The 21,219-nt window shown below is 35.8% G+C and overlaps 2 protein-coding genes across 4 annotated transcripts in view; one reads left to right on the forward strand and one right to left on the reverse strand.

Annotated features, from left to right (window-relative positions):
* The window catches only part of Pdzd8 (PDZ domain containing 8), a 138,441-nt gene extending 133,303 nt beyond the window's left edge, over positions 1-5,138 (forward strand). For all 3 annotated transcript variants that reach the window (XM_053773036.2, XM_053773037.2, XM_053773039.2), the window contains 3 exons: positions 396-584; positions 2,618-2,827; positions 3,246-5,138. In XM_053773036.2, the coding sequence (XP_053629011.1) occupies positions 396-584; positions 2,618-2,827; positions 3,246-3,353 (507 nt within the window). In that variant the 3' untranslated portion in view covers positions 3,354-5,138. The remainder of the gene's footprint in view (positions 1-395; positions 585-2,617; positions 2,828-3,245) is intronic.
* Positions 1-21,219, reverse strand: part of Ppt2 (palmitoyl-protein thioesterase 2) — a 529,716-nt gene that overhangs the window by 122,727 nt on the left and 385,770 nt on the right. The window lies entirely within an intron of this gene.

Below are 21,219 nucleotides of genomic sequence, written 5' to 3' on the forward strand. Positions count from 1 at the left end.
GCAAAAGGCCATGGTATCTCTCCCTCTTTCTTATGACTCAGTTGTTATTAATGATCAGTAAGTAATTTTCAGTTTTTAAAATATACTTTACTGGAATTGCAACAGTCACTTTAGTCTGTATCCTTTACCATTTAAACAAAGGGACTCTTATTATTGATTGACGTTTTCAGTAGAAAATCAAACTAATCCCAATCCTCACAAATTTTGTTTAGTCTATAGTTCATCCCCTTTCCTTAATAATAATGTAATAAATAAGATCAAAATAAATGTTTTCCGTATTTTTTTTTTTTTTTTTTTTTTTTTTTTTTTTTTTTAGATGAAGAAAATCTGAACTCTTTTCTTTGCACTAGAAGAATGAAACTTTTAACTCCTATGCTCATTTATATTCCTTGCAGACATCCCTGTCTGAGAGCTCCAACCCATTTGTAGTGGACTGGGATGGAGGAGACAGTATTCAGTCAGTATTGGATCGCCTGCTGCTCTTCCCACATGATGAGCGTCTAGTCACTTTAGCTAGAGAATCAGCAAAGGATTTACATTCTGTTTTACCAGGACCAGAACGCACAGAGAAAATCAATGCAACAGTGAGTAAGAGAAACAGACTTAAGTATCAAAACTCTTATTTTACATTATTGAAGTCATCTCTCAAATGGTTATCTTTCCTTTTCATTTCAAATTAATCTTCCGGCTATTTTGTATTAGACCTTCAAAGCCTTTTTGGTGTATTAAAATTGTGATAAATAAATGTATTTACAAGCAGTAAATAAAAATGTTTATATTGCAAACCAGTTTATAAAACCAGATAAAATTAAAATGTCTAAATAGGAGTTGGACTTGAGTCCTGAAGGTGGGAACTTCGACAGTGCCTTCACCCTGAAGGAGGGGTGGAGACATGTACTATGAATTGTTGTATCTGCATGCCTCTGGTAGACAGTGATAGAATGAAGGATGGCAAAAATGTTTCTTCTTTTTTGAGTCACTCTCACCCTTCCTTAGTAGGAGACAGCCAGTGTCTTAACAAAAAAAAAAAACTTTTTGTACACTGAATAGTAGCAGTTTAACTTTTCTGTAGCCGAAGGTAATAGTTAATGAATTAGCCACTGTCTTAAGTTCATGAGCTTTGATAACCATTCTGAAATGCTGATTCTGCATGCGAAAATAAGAATTACTGAAATCATAATTAAGGATAAAAACTTTTTTAAACACAGGCCATCGCTCATCATGGTAGGGTGACCCAAAAACAAAAAATACCATCACTTCCTCTGTCACCTGTCTTGCCAAAGGCATGTCAGCACTACATTTCAGATGCCCCTCCAAACTTCGGATATCCCTACCCTTCCTTCAGATTGCGGGTACTGTACTTCCCACCTCCAGGATTCAACTCCGGCTAACTGGTTTCCTTGAATCCCTTCATAAATGTTACCTTGCTCTCACTCCAACATCACATCATCATAAAAAAAGCCTTTGCCTCCACTCATTACTATCTAATGCACTCACACATGTCTGCTGGATGTCCAGGCTCCTCACATACAAAACCACCTTTACTCCCTCCCTCCAACTTTTCCTAGCATGACTCCTACCCTACCTTCTCTCCACTACTGATTTATACACCTTCCAAATCATCCTGTTTTGTTCCTTCGTCTGTAAATGACCAAAGCACCTCAACACTCCCTCCTCAGCCCTCTGGATAATACTTCTAGCAACCCTGCACTTTTTGATCTCCGAGCCATGAATTTTCTGCATACTGTTTACACCATACATTGCCCTCAAACATGACATCTCCACTGAGTCCAGTCTTCTCTTCCTCGCTGCAACATTCACAACCCTTGCTTCACATCCATTTAAGAGTGTTGGTACCACTGTGCTCTCATACATTCCCCTTTTTGCCTCCATGGATAACGTTCTTTGTCTTCACAGATGCCTCAGTGCACTGCCCACCTTTTTCCTGTATTAATTCTGTGATTCACCTAGTCCTTCATAGACCCATCCACTGACAAGTCAACTCCTAAATATCTGAACACATTCACTTGCTCTATACTCCCTCCTTCCAATTTGATATCCAATCTTTCATTACTTTAATCTTTTGTTATCTTCATCACCTTGTTCTTTCCTATGTTTACTTTCAAGCATTGATGGATAGTAACTACAAGATTGTTATAGGATATACAAACATTATCTCCTTACTGTTTTTTTTTTTACTTAATTTTAATTTTTTTTCTTGCATTTTGCTTATGTTTTATTGTATTTTCAATAAATTATTATGGTATGTGCATTGCTGTGTCATATTCCAGAAATAAATCCTGATGATGGTGATTGATTTATTACTGAATCTTCAATAAATGTACTAAGAAAATTTGAAGTCTTTACCATCTGTAAATTATATTTATTCAAGCGCAATTATTTTTTCTCCTGTATATGAACGTAATTACATCTCTTACACTATGATTATTTCTGTAAAAGTTATTAGACTTCAGTTATAATACACATACAAACATTTATTCCCATTGAGCACATAGTCATTTATTTCAGTAACTGAAAAGTACAGATAGCACTGTACCTAGAATTACCTTAAGGTTCTTGGTGAATTAAAAAAAAAATTATTTTGTTTTTTGTGAAGCTGGCACAGTTGCAAACAGCAATTGATAGTGAAGGAGAAGTTAGAGTAGACCTAGCACGGCAAGAAAGAGAAGCTGGCGAAGCAGGCGATGCTTTAACTCGGGCAAGTGTGGCACTTCAGATCTCTCAGTGTGATGCTCGTACTCAGGCTCTGGCTCTGCTCACCTTACATTACTGCACTGCCCTTCAATACTGTGCCACATATCCTGAGGTAAAAAAAATTATATATTGTGATTGTATTTCATAAAGGGTAATCAGTCAGGGAAGTGCTACCAAATTTTCATATGAGCAAAACAAATGTCTATTAAATGTTTTTCTTATGAATATCTGTTTGTCTTATGAGTATCTGAGATGGCAAATAAATCTTTCATTTAATTAATATTAATCTTACAGTTAATTACTATAAATAGTTACCTCTCTTTCTTGCAAAAGCATTAACTATATTACATTAATTACTGTTAAAATAATTTGGAACATCTGAAATGTAGTTGCCCAAGAATTATGGCACTGTAGCTTGTCTCTAGATAATTAGGAAGCAGACAGACTTTTAAAAATGTAAATGAAGATCATGGATGAAATTTCCTTATAAGGAACAAGTTCTTTACAGTTCATTTGTCCATTTCACTTAGGGTGATGATCAAGAAGAGTTGGGAAAAGAAACTGGTTCAAGTAAAGGTGCTGACCTCAGTAACAACAAGGGTTCACCCAAGATAAAAGAGAAACAAGCTGACGGGTGACGCAGTAAATACTATCGGCCGCTCTTCCTAATAAAGAAAAGATTAACACCATAAGAAAAATATATAAATAAAATATTTGTAAGAGACTTAAGCAAATTTTATCTTAAAATATTACATAAATTCATGTATTTGTTATAGTACTATATATCATTTTTACACAAATTCCATGGAAAAAAAAATACATACTAGTGTCACAATTTTTTTTTTAGAGTAAGTTACATACTTATCATTGCACACTAACAACTTTTGCAGTTCCAAGTGCAAAAAAAAATGTAATATAAAAGGTCATTAGTAGATACATACCTGTAACAAACAGGCTTTTTTATTGCAATAATTTCCATGCAAACCCCAAGACAAGCAAGTCAAAACTAGTTTTTAAGTACATTTTCCTTTTACTGACTTTTGTTTCTAATATACTTTATTTAATATTTGTATATCTAAGTATTTAACTAGAAATGATGAATGGTGTTAAAGAAGAGTAAGTATAGTACATAACACTGTTAACAATGATGCTCACAAAATAGTGATATTAATATATACTGTTAGTATTGAGAAATAGGAAGCCAGGTGTATTGGCATAGTAATGTGTGTCACATTAAGGGAGAGCATGAGTAACTGTTGTTTTTCTCTTTACACAAAGTTTTCATTTGCTAATATTTCACTTACTGGTAAGTACTGTAATAATTGTTTATATAATGGCCCCTAAGGTTTAATGTGTTCATTTGCATGTGGCACTATGCAAACTGATGTGTTTACTTATGCTATATATTATTTATATGTATCATATGTATGTATTACATAAGCTAGGCAATTTTATATATTGTAGCATATCTCAGGTTTCTGGGGAGTCATTATAAAACAAATTACTATATATACTATATACATATATATACAGTGAGACCTAAATTAAGTTTCTAAAGGACCTTATGATTAAGGGAGAATTTGCAAAAATCCTCTTGAGCATCAGAAGCAGGGGTATTGTTTATTACCGTCCAAAAAACTTAAACACAAATAACATTTCTTGTTCACATTTTACTAAAAATATAAGAGCTCACAACACATATACTAAATGATGACATAATAAAAATCAATGCACTTTACACAAAAAGCTATGGAGAAAATATTACTTGTAGAATATAAAATTATTCTTCAATTCAAACTGTCAGAATCAACTCATCATTTCTTGACTTTTACCAAAAAGTATCATCATACCACACATGAACCAAGCAATTGTATAGAGAAACTAAATAGATTTCATAATTAAAATAAGTGAGAAAATATAAAAATTAACCATGAATCCTTGATGGTCCCCACAATAACGAGAATAAAATTGATTTGCGATGGACACCTGATGAGTGTGAAGCTGATCCACAGAGGGGTCCACAATAGCTGGAGGCTCAGTCTCATGGATGACCACTCTGTGAAAGACCAGAACTAGCAAATGAGGATGTAACAAATGCAGAGGTCTTGCTGTATATTAATTTTATTTATTTACAGTACTTTTGTATGTAATTTGTTTCAGATCAAAGAGACTGAATCTTTTTAGATACGGTTTAGGATATATCTGGTGCTGGGAACAAAATATATATTTTATGATCTAAAGCTATTTTATTTAAGTTTTAATGAAGAAAAATATGAAGAAGTGACTACTGATATCACTATACTATAGGCAAATATAAAAAAAAATTCCTGAGTAAAAGTTGCAGTATGTCCTTTATGGATTTTCTTTATTTGTAGATAATTTCAAATATGTACTTAACTAAAGGGCATTTTGTATATACATAATAGGCTTTTCATTTATTAAGCTTTGTATATTTTTTAGTGCATATTTATTGAAAGCTTAAATTTCTAAATTCACCGAAAACCCAGTTAGGAGAGGAACCATAAGACAGCATTATGGTCAGTTATGGAACATTGTGAAGTCACAAGTCTACTTTTATTACTACTAATACTACTGCCACTGCTGGTATCTCCTCCTCTTTACATTTTGTCTTTAGGCCTTCTTCACTTTTCTTGCCCTCTGTTCCAGCTATGGTATTGTGACTTTTTTTTGTTCTTTATACAAATTTTGCGTAGGTATCACCTTAAATATTTTTATATGCTATGATCTCATTTGAGTATTGAACTGTGTGTTCTAAATTTGACATATATATACATTATTCAGCTGTCTTTTTTTTATGTACAGCAGACTCATTTAAGACAGTAGCTACATTCCGGAAAATGACATCTAATTAAAAAATTTTGTGAAAATAATTGAAGAACACTTAGGGAAAAATAGGGTTATATGCCTGGGAACTCTTCCCAAGAAAGCCTTTTTTTTTTTTTTTTTGGAAACATAAACACATATGCAGTTTAATGTGATCCTTTATTGACAACGTTTCGCCCACACAGTGGGGTTTTTTTTTGGGTGGAGGGGAGTGTTACCCATGTGGATTTGTTTCTGGAGTAGGTGTGCACAGTATGAAACAGAAACCTTGCTCCACATTGAACATGTTAGGAAAAGCAAACCTCTGACCATGTATTTGGTTTAACATAGCAACTTTGAGGTGTTTTCTACAGTTGCTTATGTGGTTTTATGGCCACTTCTTCGTATCAGTTGATAGAATGTAAAACCTATTAGTGAAATAGAGATGACTTTGGTTATTTTTAAAATGAAAGCTTGAAATTAGCCTCAGAATGGCAGAAATATTAGATTTTTAGCAATTTTCCTGAGGAAGGGTAAGGTCCTACCTACCTCACTCCAGAGTGTTTTACTGGTTTTGACTAGGCCTGCTTCAGTTAGGTAAAAGGACACAAGTGCAACCAATGTGACATTTTACTGTGGCAATGTTTTACTCTCCAGGAGCTTTATCAAACCATTAGAAACAATACATGGACACAGAGGGTATATATAGTCTTAGAGTGACGTGTAATACTGGTGGTAGTAGTAGTAGAAATATTAGTTGTAGTTTACCTGGAGAGAGTTCCGGGGGTCAACGCCCCCGCAGCCTGGTCTGTGACCAGGCCTCCTGGTGGATCAGAGCCTGATCAACCAGGCTGTTACTGCTGGCTGCACGCAAACCAACATACGAGCCACAGCCCGGCTGATCAGGAACCGACTTTAGGTGCTTGTCCAGTGCCAGCTTGAAGACTGCCAGGGGTCTGTTGGTAATCCCCCTTATGTATGCTAGGAGGCAGTTGAACAGTCTTGGGCCCCTGACACTTATTGTATGGTCTCTTAACGTGCTAGTGACACCCCTGCTTTTCATTGGGGGGGATGTTGCAGCGTCTGCCAAGTCTTTTGCTTTCGTAGTGAGTGATTTTCGTGTGCAAGTTCGGTACTAGTCCCTCTAGGATTTTCCAGGTGTATATAATCATGTATCTCTCCCGCCTGCGTTCCAGGGAATACAGGTTCAGGAACCTCAAGCGCTCCCAGTAATTGAGGTGTTTTATCTCCGTTATGCGTGCCGTGAAGGTTCTCTGTACATTTTCTAGGTCAGCAATTTCACCTGCCTTGAAAGGTGCTGTTAGTGTGCAGCAATATTCCAGCCTAGATAGAACAAGTGACCTGAAGAGTGTCATCATGGGCTTGGCATCCCTCGTTTTGAAGGTTCTCATTATCCATCCTGTCATTTTTCTAGCAGATGCGATCGATACAATGTTATGGTCCTTGAAGGTGAGATCCTCCGACATGATCACTCCCAGGTCTTTGACGTTGGTGTTTCGCTCTATTTTGTGGCCAGAATTTGTTTTGTACTCTGATGAAGATTTAATTTCCTCGTGTTTACCATATCTGAGTAATTGAAATTTCTCATCGTTGAACTTCATATTGTTTTCTGCAGCCCACTGAAAGATTTGGTTGATGTCTGCCTGGAGCCTTGCAGTGTCTGCAATGGAAGACACTGTCATGCAGATTCGGGTGTCATCTGCAAAGGAAGACACGGTGCTGTGGCTGACATCCTTGTCTATGTCAGATATGAGGATGAGGAACAAGATGGGAGCGAGTACTGTGCCTTGTGGAACAGAGCTTTTCACCGTGCCTGCCTCGGACTTTACTCTGTTGACTACTACTCTCTGTGTTCTGTTAGTGAGGAAATTATAGATCCATCGACCAACTTTTCCTGTTATTCCTTTAGCACGCATTTTGTGCGCTATTACGCCATGGTCACACTTGTCGAAGGCTTTTGCAAAGTCTGTATATATTACATCTGCATTTTTTTTTGTCTTCTAGTGCATCTAGGACCTTGTCGTAGCGACCTGTTCTAAACCCATGTTGCCCTGGGTTGTGTAACTGATGGGTTTCTAGATGGGTGGTGATCTTGCTTCTTAGGACTCTTTCAAAGATTTTTATGATATGGGATGTTAGTGCTATCGGTCTGTAGTTCTTTGCTGTTGCTTTACTGCCCCCTTTGTGGAGTGGGGCTATGTCTGTTGTTTTTAGTAACTGTGGGACAACCCCCGTGTCCATGCTGCCTCTCCATAGGATGGTAAAGGCTCGTGATAGGGGCTTCTTGCAGTTCTTGATGAACATGGAGTTCCATGAGTCTGGCCCTGGGGCAGAGTGCATGGGCATGTCATTTATCGCCTGTTCGAAGTCATTTGGCGTCAGGATAACATCAGATAGGCTTGTGTTAACCAAATTCTGTGGCTCTCGCATAAAAAATTCATTTTGATCTTCGACTCTCAGTCTGGTTAGTGGCTTGCTAAAAACTGAGTCATATTGGGACTTGAGTAGCTCACTCATTTCCTTGCTGTCATCTGTGTAGGACCCATCTTGTTTAAGTAAGGGCCCAATACTGGACGTTGTTCTCGACTTTGATTTGGCATAGGAGAAGAAATACTTTGGGTTTCTTTCAATTTCATTTATGGATTTTAGTTCTTCCCGCGATTCCTGACTCCTATAAGATTCCTTTAGCTTAAGTTCGATGTTTGCTATTTCTCTGACCAGTGTCTCCCTACGCATTTCAGATAGATTAACCTCTTTTAGCCGCTCTGTTATTCTTTTCCGTCGCCTGTAAAGAGAGCGCCTGTCTCTTTCTATTTTACATCTACTCCTCCTTTTTCTTAGAGGAATAAGTCTTGTGCATACATCGAGTGCCACCAAGTTAATCTGTTCTAGGCATAAGTTGGGGTCTGTGTTGCTTAGTATATCTTCCCAGCTTATATCGGTTAGGACTTGGTTTACTTGGTCCCACTTTATGTTTTTGTTATTGAAGTTGAATTTGGTGAATGCTCCCTCGTGACTAATCTCATTTTGTCGGTCTGGGGCTCTGCGCATACATGTCTGAACCTCAATTATGTTGTGATCTGAGTATATTTTTTTTGATATGGTGACATTTCTTATCAGATCATCATTGTTAGTGAAGATGAGGTCTAGTGTATTCTCCAGTCTAGTAGGCTCTATTATTTGCTGGTTTAAATTGAATTTTGTGCAGAGATTTAAAAGCTCGTGTGAGTGTGAGTTTTCATCAGAGCTGCCTCCTGGTGTTATTACTGCAACAATATTATTTGCTATATTCCTCCATTTTAGGTGCCTTAAGTTGAAATCCTCCAGGAGCAAGATGTTGGGTGCAGGAGCTGGAAGATTTTCTAGACAGTGGTCAATTTTTAACAGCTGTTTCTGGAATTGCTGGGATGTTGCATCCGGAGGCTTGTAGACTACCACAATGACTAGGTTTTGGTTCTCGACCTTTACTGCTAAAACTTCCACTACATCATTTGAGGCATTAAGCAGTTCTGTGCAAACAAGTGACTCTGCAATGTACAGGCCAACCCCCCCCCTTTTGCCTGTTCACTCTGTCACATCTGTATAGGTTGTAACCTGGGATCCATATTTCGTTGTCTAAGTGATCCTTTATGTGGGTCTCAGTGAAAGCCACGAACATTGCCTTTGCCTCTGCAAGCAGTCCACGGATGAAAGGTATTTTGTTGTTTGTTGCTGGCTTTAGACCCTGTATATTTGCAAAGAAGAATGTCATCGGACTGGTGGTATTGTTGGTACTGGGGGGGGATTTTTTTTCCGGCATTAGTAGTAGTAGTAATAGTAATACAATATGGTAGAACAATCAACTTGCACATAAGTAAAAGGTCATAAAAGCTATTACTTGTGTAGCATAAAAATAGGTTAGACAAATGTTTCTGTTAATGGTTGGATTTGAGAAAGCCTGTTTCAGTGTTCCTCTTCTGTTATGTTCTTGTGCAGTATTAGCAACAGAGACTATGTGATTTCAGGGTTTATTGTCTTCAGGAGTAATTTTGCTAATACTTCAGAGATGATGAAGCTGCCTTTATTTTGCTTGATTGTGTTAGAAACCGCAATTAATGATGATTCAAGGCATTGACGTCTCTGGAAATTGGGGTCTCTGATCACTAGTCAGGCATCTTTGAATTTCATGAGACAATTGGTGGAATTCTGCTGTTGTACGCAGGTGTTGTTCAAGTTAACATTCCTACATGCATTAATGTGTTCATTGAGGTGTGTGTCAAGGTTGCTTTCTGTTTCAATGACGCCCAACTAGTGATCAGAGAACCCAATTTCCGCAGGCTTAAATGCCTTGAATCATCATTAATCGCTGTTTCTAACACAAGCAAAATAAAGGCAGCTTCATCATCTCTGAAGTATTAGCAAAAGTACTCCTCAAAACAATAAACCCTGCCATCACATAGTCTCTGCTGCTAATACTGCACAATAACATAACAGAGGTGGAACACTGAAATGGGCCTTCTCAACTCCAACCACTAACAGAAATATTTGTCTAACCTATTTTTATGTTACCCAAGTAGTAATAGCTTTTATGACCTTTTACTCATGTGCGAGTTGATTGTTCTACCATATTGTATTACTATTACTACTACAACTAATATTTCTACTACTACTACTACCACTAATATTTCACCTCACCCTAAGCCTATATATACCCTCTGTGTCCATGTATTGTTTGTAACAGCTTGATAAAGCTCCTGGAGAGCAAAATGTTGCCACAATAAAATGTCACATTAGTTGCACTTGTCATTTTACCTAACATATTGTCAGTAATTCTACCAACATTAATACAATCTGCTTCAGTTATTGGGATGACCTGTTGGTAAAGAAGTGTTTGGAAATGGTTATGTGGCTACTGAGCTGTGGATGGCTGTGAGACATCTTTTTTGTTTATCATCTGACTCTACTCACACATTTCATTAGCTGATGCCATCACACAGTTCGCCATACAGTTCTCTCGTTTATGATGTAGTAATAAGGAAGAATTTTTATCCTACCTTAAATTCCTTGTTCTCTTGCATTGCATACTGATGTAGAAATGTTTGGAGGTGGCTATGTAGCTCCTTTGCGCAGACTGTTGTGAATTTTGTGTTTTATTAGCTGATGCCACTTATACATTTTATTTATCACACATTCTCCACTCTTAAGCTTATCTAATACATGTATTGCTGTTTTTTCCAAACATCAGGATTTTCACTCTTTTACATCATGTCACTTCCAGCATTATTTGCTTTCATTCCTGCTGGGTGCCATGGTTACTGTCTAAAGAGGAGATGGGCTGTTGAAAGAATAAAAGCTAGATTTGCTAACACACAGCTGTATGGTATGGGACACATACGCCTGCAGAACTGACACTGTGGAAGGTTTGTTGTCAATGTGTTGACTAGCTCATTTCCTCCCCCTTTCCATGAAGACAGTGGTCATGCCTGAAAAATGACCTTAAGTTGGATGGAAAGGATCTTGTGGTGTGCCATCTTTTCCTCTAGATTTCTGCCATCCAGAGTCATGTGTCATATAGCAAAAAAAGTGTTAATAGATCACATCTTAATTGAGGGTCTAACTGTACATTCCTGACATTTCTGTAGATACAGTACATTCCTGACCTGCATTTTTAAATTCATTTTCTGTTTTAGTATTTTAAAATACACTCCTTATCTACTGTTTATCAATGGATTCTAGAGTGCTCTGATTGTAGAGGGAGGCAAAGGAAATACACAAAATTGCAGAATCTCTTGTTCTTTTACTAGTGTACTTAAATGTTTACATTCTCTATCTTGAAATGCATTACAAATGAATGCCTCTGAACCATACACTAAAGATCTGTACAAAAAACTCCATTTGTTTCTCCATTTCTCTTCTACAAAATGTGAGAATTATCTGGGTTGAACTGTATGAACATATGATTTAAGGATATGGTTTACACCAAATTGGGGTTTTGGGTAACTGCTATAGCACTCTGGTCAACATCCTCACCACCCATGCTCACTACCAAAGCTTTGTTGAGTATGTAGTAAACACATCCTTTGCATTTTATTTTTACATGTACAGTAATTTGTACTTGTTAACTCTTTTACTGTCCACCACATATATCTATGTTATTGATGCCAGGGTCCCTCACATATTATGAGTTCATCTCACTCATTAGTGGTTAATTTTTGGCCTAGATATGAGAGAATGGGTCTGTTGTGAGTGTGCACAATATAATAAAAAATCCTGCCCCATGGGGTGCATGATGTGAACACCAAAACTCTGACCTTGAGGTATGGTTTTATTGGCTGTTTCTTGGTATTATTTGATAGAATGGAAGACATGCTACTGAAATAAAGATAATTTTGTTTGGTTCTAGGACCAGAAGTAGCTCAAAATCAGCCTCAAAGTAGCTGGAACATTCAACTTTTGTCAACTTTCCTGAGGACAGGTAAAGTCCCTTACATTATTCAGTCTGTTTTATGGATTCTCTTAGGTCTGATCCAGTTATTGGGATACCCTAAACCATGACCAAGTATTCCTGGTTATATTTTTTTAATCCAAGAAATAGGGTATAATTGCTATTTTTTTGTGTGATGAATTCAAAATGGAATATATGATCATTGAACAAAGGAAATGTTGCCTTAGTGCCTAGAATAAGTGTTTATTTTGAACTCTTGTTTTTAAATTGGAATTTTTTAAATTTTTTGTGAAATTGGCCAAATTACCAACTTCTGTGCACTATAAAGGGTAGTTCTGATAGTTGAGTGGGTGGTTTCTTGTCCTCAATCAATAGAACACAAGGCATACTAGCAAAATAGCTAAGTATTCAGTTGAATTGAGCAGTGGACTTGGCTTAAAATAGTGCTCAAAATAGGAGAAATTACTGGTGCATAAATTGCTTCAGACTGCTAAGTTTGGGCCTGCATAATTTCACAAGTTTCCATCAGATTTTTGTATGATCAATTTCTCTAGTATTAAGTAGTCTGTAAGCCATTAATTTAATCTGGCCATAATGCCATGGCATGATAGTGGCTCTCTTGCACTGCAACTCATTATTGTAACTACAGAATCTCAATGTAAACTTGCAGAGAAATAAAAATTGTATTGTATTGTCATTACCTTCAGAAAGAGATTCTCTACCATTTTTAAAGATTTTTTTTTTTTAAATTCCCGACATTGTCAGCACAGTATAAGGGTTAAGACATCACCATTTTTTCAACTTTTTCATTTCCAGATCATGGTTAGATGTTCATCATATGTACATATGTAAATAAAGCAGGAAAACTTCAAGCATTGGTGAGTGTCTATATAGTATATTTTTTTATTTTATTATCACACTGGCCGATTCCCACCAAGGCAGGGTGGCCCGAAAAAGAAAAACTTTCACCATCATTCACTCCATCACTGTCTTGCCAGAAGGGTGCTTTACACTACAGTTTTTAAACTGCAACATTAACACCCCTCCTTCAGAGTGCAGGCACTGTACTTCCCATCTCCAGGACTCAAGTCCGGCCTGCCGGTTTCCCTGAACCCCTTCATAAATGTTACTTTGCTCACACTCCAACAGCACGTCAAGTATTAAAAACCATTTGTCTCCATTCACTCCTATCAAACACGCTCACGCATGCCTGCTGGAAGTCCAAGCCCCTCGCATACAAAACCTCCTTTACCCCCTCCCTCCAACCTTTCCTAGGCCGACCCCTACCCCGCCTTCCTTCCACTACAGACTGATACACTCTTGAAGTCACTCTGTTTCACTCCATTCTCTCCACATGTCCGAACCACCTCAACAACCCTTCCTCAGCCATCTGGACAACAGTTTTAGTAATCCCGCACCTCCTCCTAACTTCCAAACTACGAATTCTCTGCATTATATTCACACCACACATTGCCCTCAGACATGACATCTCCACTGCCTCCAGCCTTCTCCTCGCTGCAACATTCATCACCCATGCTTAACACCCATATAATAGCGTTGGTAAAACTATACTCTCATACATTCCCCTCTTTGCCTCCAAGGACAAAGTTCTTTGTCTCCACAGACTCCTAAGTGCACCACTCACCCTTTTCCCCTCATCAATTCTATGATTCACCTCATCTTTCATAGACCCATCCGCTGACACGTCCACTCCCAAATATCTGAATACATTCACCTCCTCCATACTCTCTCCCTCCAATCTGATATCCAAACTTTCATCACCTAATCTTTTTGTTATCCTCATAACCTTACTCTTTCCTGTATTCACTTTCAATTTTCTTCTTTTGCACACCCTACCAAATTCATCCACCAATCTCTGCAACTTCTCTTCAGAATCTCCCAAGAGCACAGTGTCATCAGCAAAGAGTAACTGTGACAACTCCCACTTTGTGTGATTCTTTATCTTTTAACTCCACGCCTCTTGCCAAGACCCTCGCATTTACTTCTCTTACAACCCCATCTATAAATATATTAAACAACCACGGTGACATCACACATCCTTGTCTAAGGCCTACTTTTACTGGGAAATAATTTCCCTCTTTCCTACATACTCTAACTTGAGCCTCACTATCCTCGTAAAAACTCTTCACTGCTTTCAGTAACCTACCTCCTACACCATACACCTGCAACATCTGCCACATTGCCCCCCTATCCACCTTGTCATACGCCTTTTCCAAATCCATAAATGCCACAAAGACCTCTTTAGCCTTATCTAAATACTGTTCACTTATATGTTTCACTGCAAACACCTGGTCCACACACCCCCTACCTTTCCTAAAGCCTCCTTGTTCATCTGCTATCCTATTCTCCATATATTTTTTTCTGTATACCAAAGACTTGTGTGAAAAATAAATGAAAAATTGTTAAGTTTTGTCCAGTTCAGTGGTGTTCGGCTGTATGTCATAATTAAATTAACATAGACTTATAATGAAGATTGACAGTGTCACACATACTTACAAAATATACAACTCACTGCATTTGAAACTGAAGCCTTTGTACTACAACACTAAATAATTTATTTTGAGGTGTATAGCATCTTATATTTTCAAAAGACTTCATCAGTTGCAAGTTTCCAAACTGTTGGTGAAATTTAGTGACATAATATACTAATGTGGTATTCTTGGTAACTAATTACTTCTGAAGATGCACAAATCTTTTATTATTCTGTTTTAGTATTGAGAAATATTTTTTAAATATGAGATATAAAATTATTTGTCCCTAATATAAAAAATATACAGCAGAAAATAATCATTAAGCTATACTGTACATATCTATTTGAATGTCTGCTGTCACTTTAACATCTGTTATATTCACATTGATACCCGTAGAAGTTAAAAATTTATTCTGTATGATATTTTTGCTTTTCTAACTTACTCTTTATAGTCATTTACAGTCTAATGACTTCTGTGTCCCTTTTTCCTAAGATAAATAAATATTTCTCAAGAACAGTAATAGGCTTTCCTGGCAGATTTTTTTGGATACGAGTTATCAATATTAAATGAGTAAATCATTAACCCTTTGACTGTCGCGGCCGTATATATACGTCTTACGAGGTACGGTGTTTGACGTATATATACTCATAAATTCTAGCGGCTTCAAATCAAGAAGGAGAAAGCTGGTAGGCCCACATGTGAGAGAATGGGTCTGTGTGCACCACATAAAAAAAATCCTGGAGCAGGCAGTGCATAATGAGAAAAAAAAAAACTACGACCGTTTTTTTTAATTAAAATGCCAACTTTGTGGTCTATTTTTGTATAGTATTTATGGTTGTATTTTCGTTTTCTTGGTCTCATTTGATAGAATGGAAAACATATTATAGAAAATGAGATGATTTTGATTGATTTTACTATAAAAAAAACCTGGAAATGGAGCTCAAAGTAGGGGAAATGTTTGATTTTTGCCGATGTTCAAAAGTAAACTAATGACATCATTGTCCAATAAATGTCCAACTAGCCATTCTAATATGCAGTCATGAATGGGTTGATGTTATTTATTCAATTATTGCAGTATTGGAGTAGTCTGCATAATAGTAAATTTTCTATTTTTTGTTTGAATAAAAATTCAAAATAGAAAGCAAGAGTAATATCAGAGGGGCCTGGAGACATGACTGATGAACAAAGAAAATGTTATTTTAGAGCCAGGAATGTCTGCATTGTTCATTCTGGACCTTATTTTGAAATTGTCATATTTTTTAATTTTCGTGAAATTGGCCAAATTGCAAAATTCTAACCACTTTATTGGGTAGTTGAAATTGGTAAATGGGCAGTTTCTTGTACTCAATCGATAGAAAAAAATGGAGTTCTAAAGAAATAGCTATGAGTTTGGTCGACTGAAACAAAGGAATTAGCCAAAAATAGGGCTCAAAGTGGGCAAAATTGTCGATTTGTAAATATCGCCAAGGTCGCTAAATTCGCGAGAGCATAATTCCGTCAGTTTTCCATCAAATTTTTTTTTTTTTGTGTCATTACAATCGGGAAAAGATTCTCTATCATTTCATAAGAAAAAATAATTTTTTTTTTTTAAATTTTGCGACACCAGGAGACACCTCAGGATTGGGGCTTGCCACAGTCAAGGGGTTAAATGTTGGTTATTCTTTGTATGGCAAGTAGTAAGAATTGACACTAACATGCTATACAGGGACACATCTCTTAATTGGAATAGTTAGCACCTCAGAATGTCTAAATTTTAGAAAATATGGAATTAGAAATTTGGCACACCACTTATTCATACAAAAAAAAAAGCTGAGTTAGATCATTTATTTTAATAATTTAAGAAAGTATTTCCTCTTGTTCAAAGAACTTATCACATTTTTCAGAAACCTTAGTTAAAATTTGTATTTTTGAGTAATAAAAAAGGATTGTGACCTAAGAAGGAAATTTTGTTGCTCTAGTACTCTAATACACAATGACCTTGTACCATCATACTCATAACTCAGTGAGTGGTTAGCTGCCAAACACCTGAGTACAAAGGCCTTCGCAGATAAACCTTACTGTTGGTATTACTATTGATTAATACTCTACTGTGCAAGTGCTACAGTTCCAGTTAACACATTTGAATCTAAGCAATAAACTAACCAAAGAGAATGAATAAAATTAATACTAATGAATATATGCAGTACAGTATTTTAGAACATAATTTTACATTACCTTCTATAGTACATTAACTTTCAGGAACCTAGAACATGGCCAAATGCCAAATCAGAGTAACACATAATATATTGCTGTCACTGATAACCAATAAGGCACTATGGCAAATGAGAACAATGTTATAATATAGATTTAATTCTTGGCAGCACCAGATACAGTAATAGAAATAAGTCATCATTAAAACCACTGTTTTCCTTACATATTGGTGGCTGTATATATGACCTGATTCTCCTTTGACCAGTGGAAGTTCAGGTCCCAGTATTTTCTTTTCTCAGTTTTCCCTAGGCATCATGATTGGGGAATTACTTAAATGCCCATTGTCTCCAATATAATGTTATTTGCTTTCATACCAACATGATCCTATGATTTATTGAATTACTACAAGCATTATTAAAGCTAACAGTTTCAAATGTTGCCCCTTTGTTACATCCCTTCACTTTGTCTAAATACCCTTATGAAATCTCTTAGCTTAGTTTTCCTTTCTGTTATTCCTGTCTATTATGTATTCCTTTCATGTTTCCACATCTGCTTTCTTTCATTCCCAAAGATTTTTCTGCTTTGGACTCATGCTCATTCTTCCTTGATAATTTCCAGTCATATACTGATACTGCTATTACTGTGTACACTAATGGCTCCTTATCCTTTGATACAGTGGGTGCATAGCTTGTTATTATTGACTATGTGATCAATGGCCAAATGCTGTAATTGGCTAGTATTTTCATAGCACCATTATACAATATGCTTTTCTTGCTGCTGTCATCTATATTGCTGCCTCTTACTCCTCATTTGTTGTAATTTTAGCAAAGGTAAGTTGTTAAAAACAATTTTTTTTTTATTTCTCACATTCCCTTATTTTTCACATTCATTTTTTTTCTTTGCCGCATCTTCAGCAGACAAATAGGTTGTTCCAGTGAGAGAGTTACATTATTCTATACTGTATCTAATGTACAGTATCAATCCATGTTAGATGGACTACATCACTGACCACATAAATGTGAGTTAATACATAATCAAGCAAATTACTGGTAGAAAAAAGGTCACTACATAAAACTGAAGGAAATTTTGTATTGCACAATATATTATAATGCAATTTTACATGACAAATATTCTACATTACATCATTGTGTAATTAAGAAAAATACACTAATTGGCTTTTGGAAGCTCATAATTACACATCACTTCAAACAAATCTAAAACAAAAACAAAATCACAAAATAAGTAAAATTAATTTGTTGAATTAATACATCAGTGTGAGCTAAATAAGCTGAAAAGATCATATTTATAATTGAGAAGGTAGAGTTTAATAGTAGGACTCCTTGTATGCATAGCATTACAAGTTAGGCTGAAGCTGTATTATATTAAGAATACTATTCTGATGAATTATAATTATGCAAAATGAAATATATACTGTACTAACAATAACAAGAATAACTAAATAAAGATACACTAATAATATACTATAAATTATGGAGATTGCATGTTAGGTGTAATTTTGAAAATAAAATCAAAGTGTAATAAAATAAACAAAAATGTATTATAAAATTACTGATTAAATTAAAATTATATAATATGCTTTACAGTGTGTCTCTGTTGCTGTCTTCTCATGTGGTTAGAATGTTTAAATGTTTTGGAACTGAAGTGGTATGTAAATACTAATATGGTGGCAGTGAATACGTACTTACTTTTATTAATGTTAGCATTTTGCCACTGCAGGATCTTCATCAAATCAGTAACTTGATAAAGTTCCTGTGTGAGTGACACACTGTCATTCATAAAGGTATCCACTACAAGCTGTCATTTACGTACTTGAAATGTTTTGTTTTTGTTTTATATTAATGCTATTTTAATTGAAATACATAGATACTCTGTCAAATTTCAGAAAAAACATAGTTCTGGCAAATTTACTTAATTCCAACTTAATCCATGCCATGTGATTCTGTGATCTTATATGTATGTACTATGTAGTATTTTAAGGTTTTTAATGGCTCATTGTAGCCTTTACCATTTCGATTGTGAGGAGATTTAAAGTATAACAATGAATGTATTATTGTTATTATTTTATTTTTCAACTTTGGATATGTGATAAATAAGTTACTACTGTGACAGGAACACTTTCAACGACAATGTCTGGGTTAGTTGTAAACTGTCATAGATTATGTTTTAGTTAGTCCTCAACTGAAAATGTCATCTCAAATTTGGGGGTGTGAAGTTTAAGATGTACGAGGTTTTTGTTTCAGCAAACCACATACTTGCAGTAACAAGATGTGGATTGCACATAGATGAGTAAATTGTTATTTTTCTCATATTATCTCAAACATTTCTTTTAATTAACATGCCATTCAATCTTTTTGCCAAAATTCACCCTGCTGTCATTATCCAAATTGAACATACTTGTAGGTATCATAAAGTTCATTTTAAATTTATTATTTTTGTTTGTTTGGCAAGATACAGAGTTGAAGACCGTATTGTGAGCATACTTATATCTCATGCCTAAGAGGATTTTAGGTTGATTAACATATTACATTTACGGTCACCAATTAAAATTGTAGAAAAAATATGGATGTTTCTGCTTTTTCTTTTAAAATGCAAAGTCATGTATGTTTTATGAGTTATAATTACAGTATCAGTATAGCAGCTTTGGTTGTTAGTTTGCTACCATCATACCATGTTAATTGTAATATAGGAAAGAGGATATATAATATGTCATTACTGCATATGTATATATGCCAGATTTATACTTTTTTGATGTACAGAACTGTATGTTTTAAAAATGTAAATGTTGAGTTATAGGGAAATAACTTATCTTTTGCATGATCAATCCTCTTTAGATACCTCTTATTGCATTATGGACTTTCAGCTCTAAAATATACATAGTTGGTAAATAATACAGATCTCATAGATAAGATCTAGATATAGTATGCATCTAATGTTACCAGTAACATTCTTTTGTATAGTTTTAGTCATTTGGTAGAATATTACAAATGAACAAGGTACAGTAGCTCTGTTTTTAAAGAAATATTTAATTAATTTTATTATAAACATTACATTGCCTTTTGATGTATCGTATGTTCTTGCCCTAAAAGTGTATATAAGACTGCAGTATACTGTGTTCTTTGTTTAACATTGGCAATATCCCACAGAGGTAGGATGACCCAAAAAAGAAAAAAACACTTTCACCATCACTCACTCTATCACCATCTTGCCAGAGGTGTACTGACACTACTGATTAGATGCCCCTCCAAACTGTAATATCCCACCCCTGCTTCAGAGTACAGGCACTGTACTTTCCACCTCCAGTACTCAAGTCTGGCTAACTGATTTCCCTAAATCCCTTCATAAATGATACCTTGCTCGCATTCCAACAGCATCTCAAGTCATAAAAACCACTTGCCTCCATTCCTGTCTAATACACTCACACATGCCTGTTAGATGTCCAAAACCTCCTTATACCCTCCCTCCAACCTTTCATAGGATGGCCCCCTACCCCTCATTCACTCCACTACATATTTATACACCCTACTGCTTAGATGCCCCTCCAAACTGTAATATCTCCACCTTTACTTCAGAGTGCAGGCATTATACTTCCACCTCCAGTACTCAAGTCTGGCTAACTGGTTTCCCAGAATCCCTTCATAAATGATACTTTGCTCACACTCCAACAGCATGTCAAGTCATAAAAACCACTTGCCTCCATTCCTATCTAACACACTCACATGTGCCTGTTGGATGTCCAAGCCCCCTCAAATTCAAAACCTCCTTATACCCTCCTTCCAACTTTTCTAGGATGATCCATACCCCTCCTTGACTCCATTACAGATTTATATACCCTCCAAGTTATCCTAGTTTGCTCCATCCTCTCTAAATGTCCAAACCACCTCAATAACCACTCCTCATCCCTCTGGATAATACTCTTAGTACCCTTGCATCTCGTGATCTCCAAACTATGAATTCTTTCAATAATATTCACATCACATGTTGCCCTCAGACATAACATGTCCACTTCATCCTTGCTGCAGCATTTAAAACCCATGTTTTACATCCATATAAGAATGTTGGTACCACTATACTCTTGATACATTTCCCTTTTTGCCTCATTAGATAATGATTAACATTTATATTTACTAATCTTCAGGTTGTGTGTTTGCCAGAAGTTTACAAATATTATTTCCCTCATTTAAGTAAATATACCACATTACTCAGAAATTAAATTACATTCACATCCATTCAGATCCAACTCTCAGTTTTGAAGGTTTTCTAGATTTTAGGGTTCTGAATTCTTGGACCAATACAGATTGAGAAGAGTTGGGAGCTACATTATCTAAATTAAGTAGCTATTTTTTATGGTGTATGATCATTATTGTGATCAAAGCTCATCCACAAAAACTTTTGTCCATTTACAGAATTAGCACTTTCTATGTAATTTTTACAGGGTAGCCACACTGCTAGCCAAAAAAAAAAAAAATAAGATATCAAGAACATTTCCAGGATATGTAAGAATAAATGATGTAGAAATTAACACTAAACATAAAC

Source organism: Cherax quadricarinatus, chromosome 9, assembly GCF_038502225.1.
Source record: "Cherax quadricarinatus isolate ZL_2023a chromosome 9, ASM3850222v1, whole genome shotgun sequence".
Taxonomy (NCBI): Eukaryota; Metazoa; Arthropoda; class Malacostraca; order Decapoda; family Parastacidae; genus Cherax; species Cherax quadricarinatus.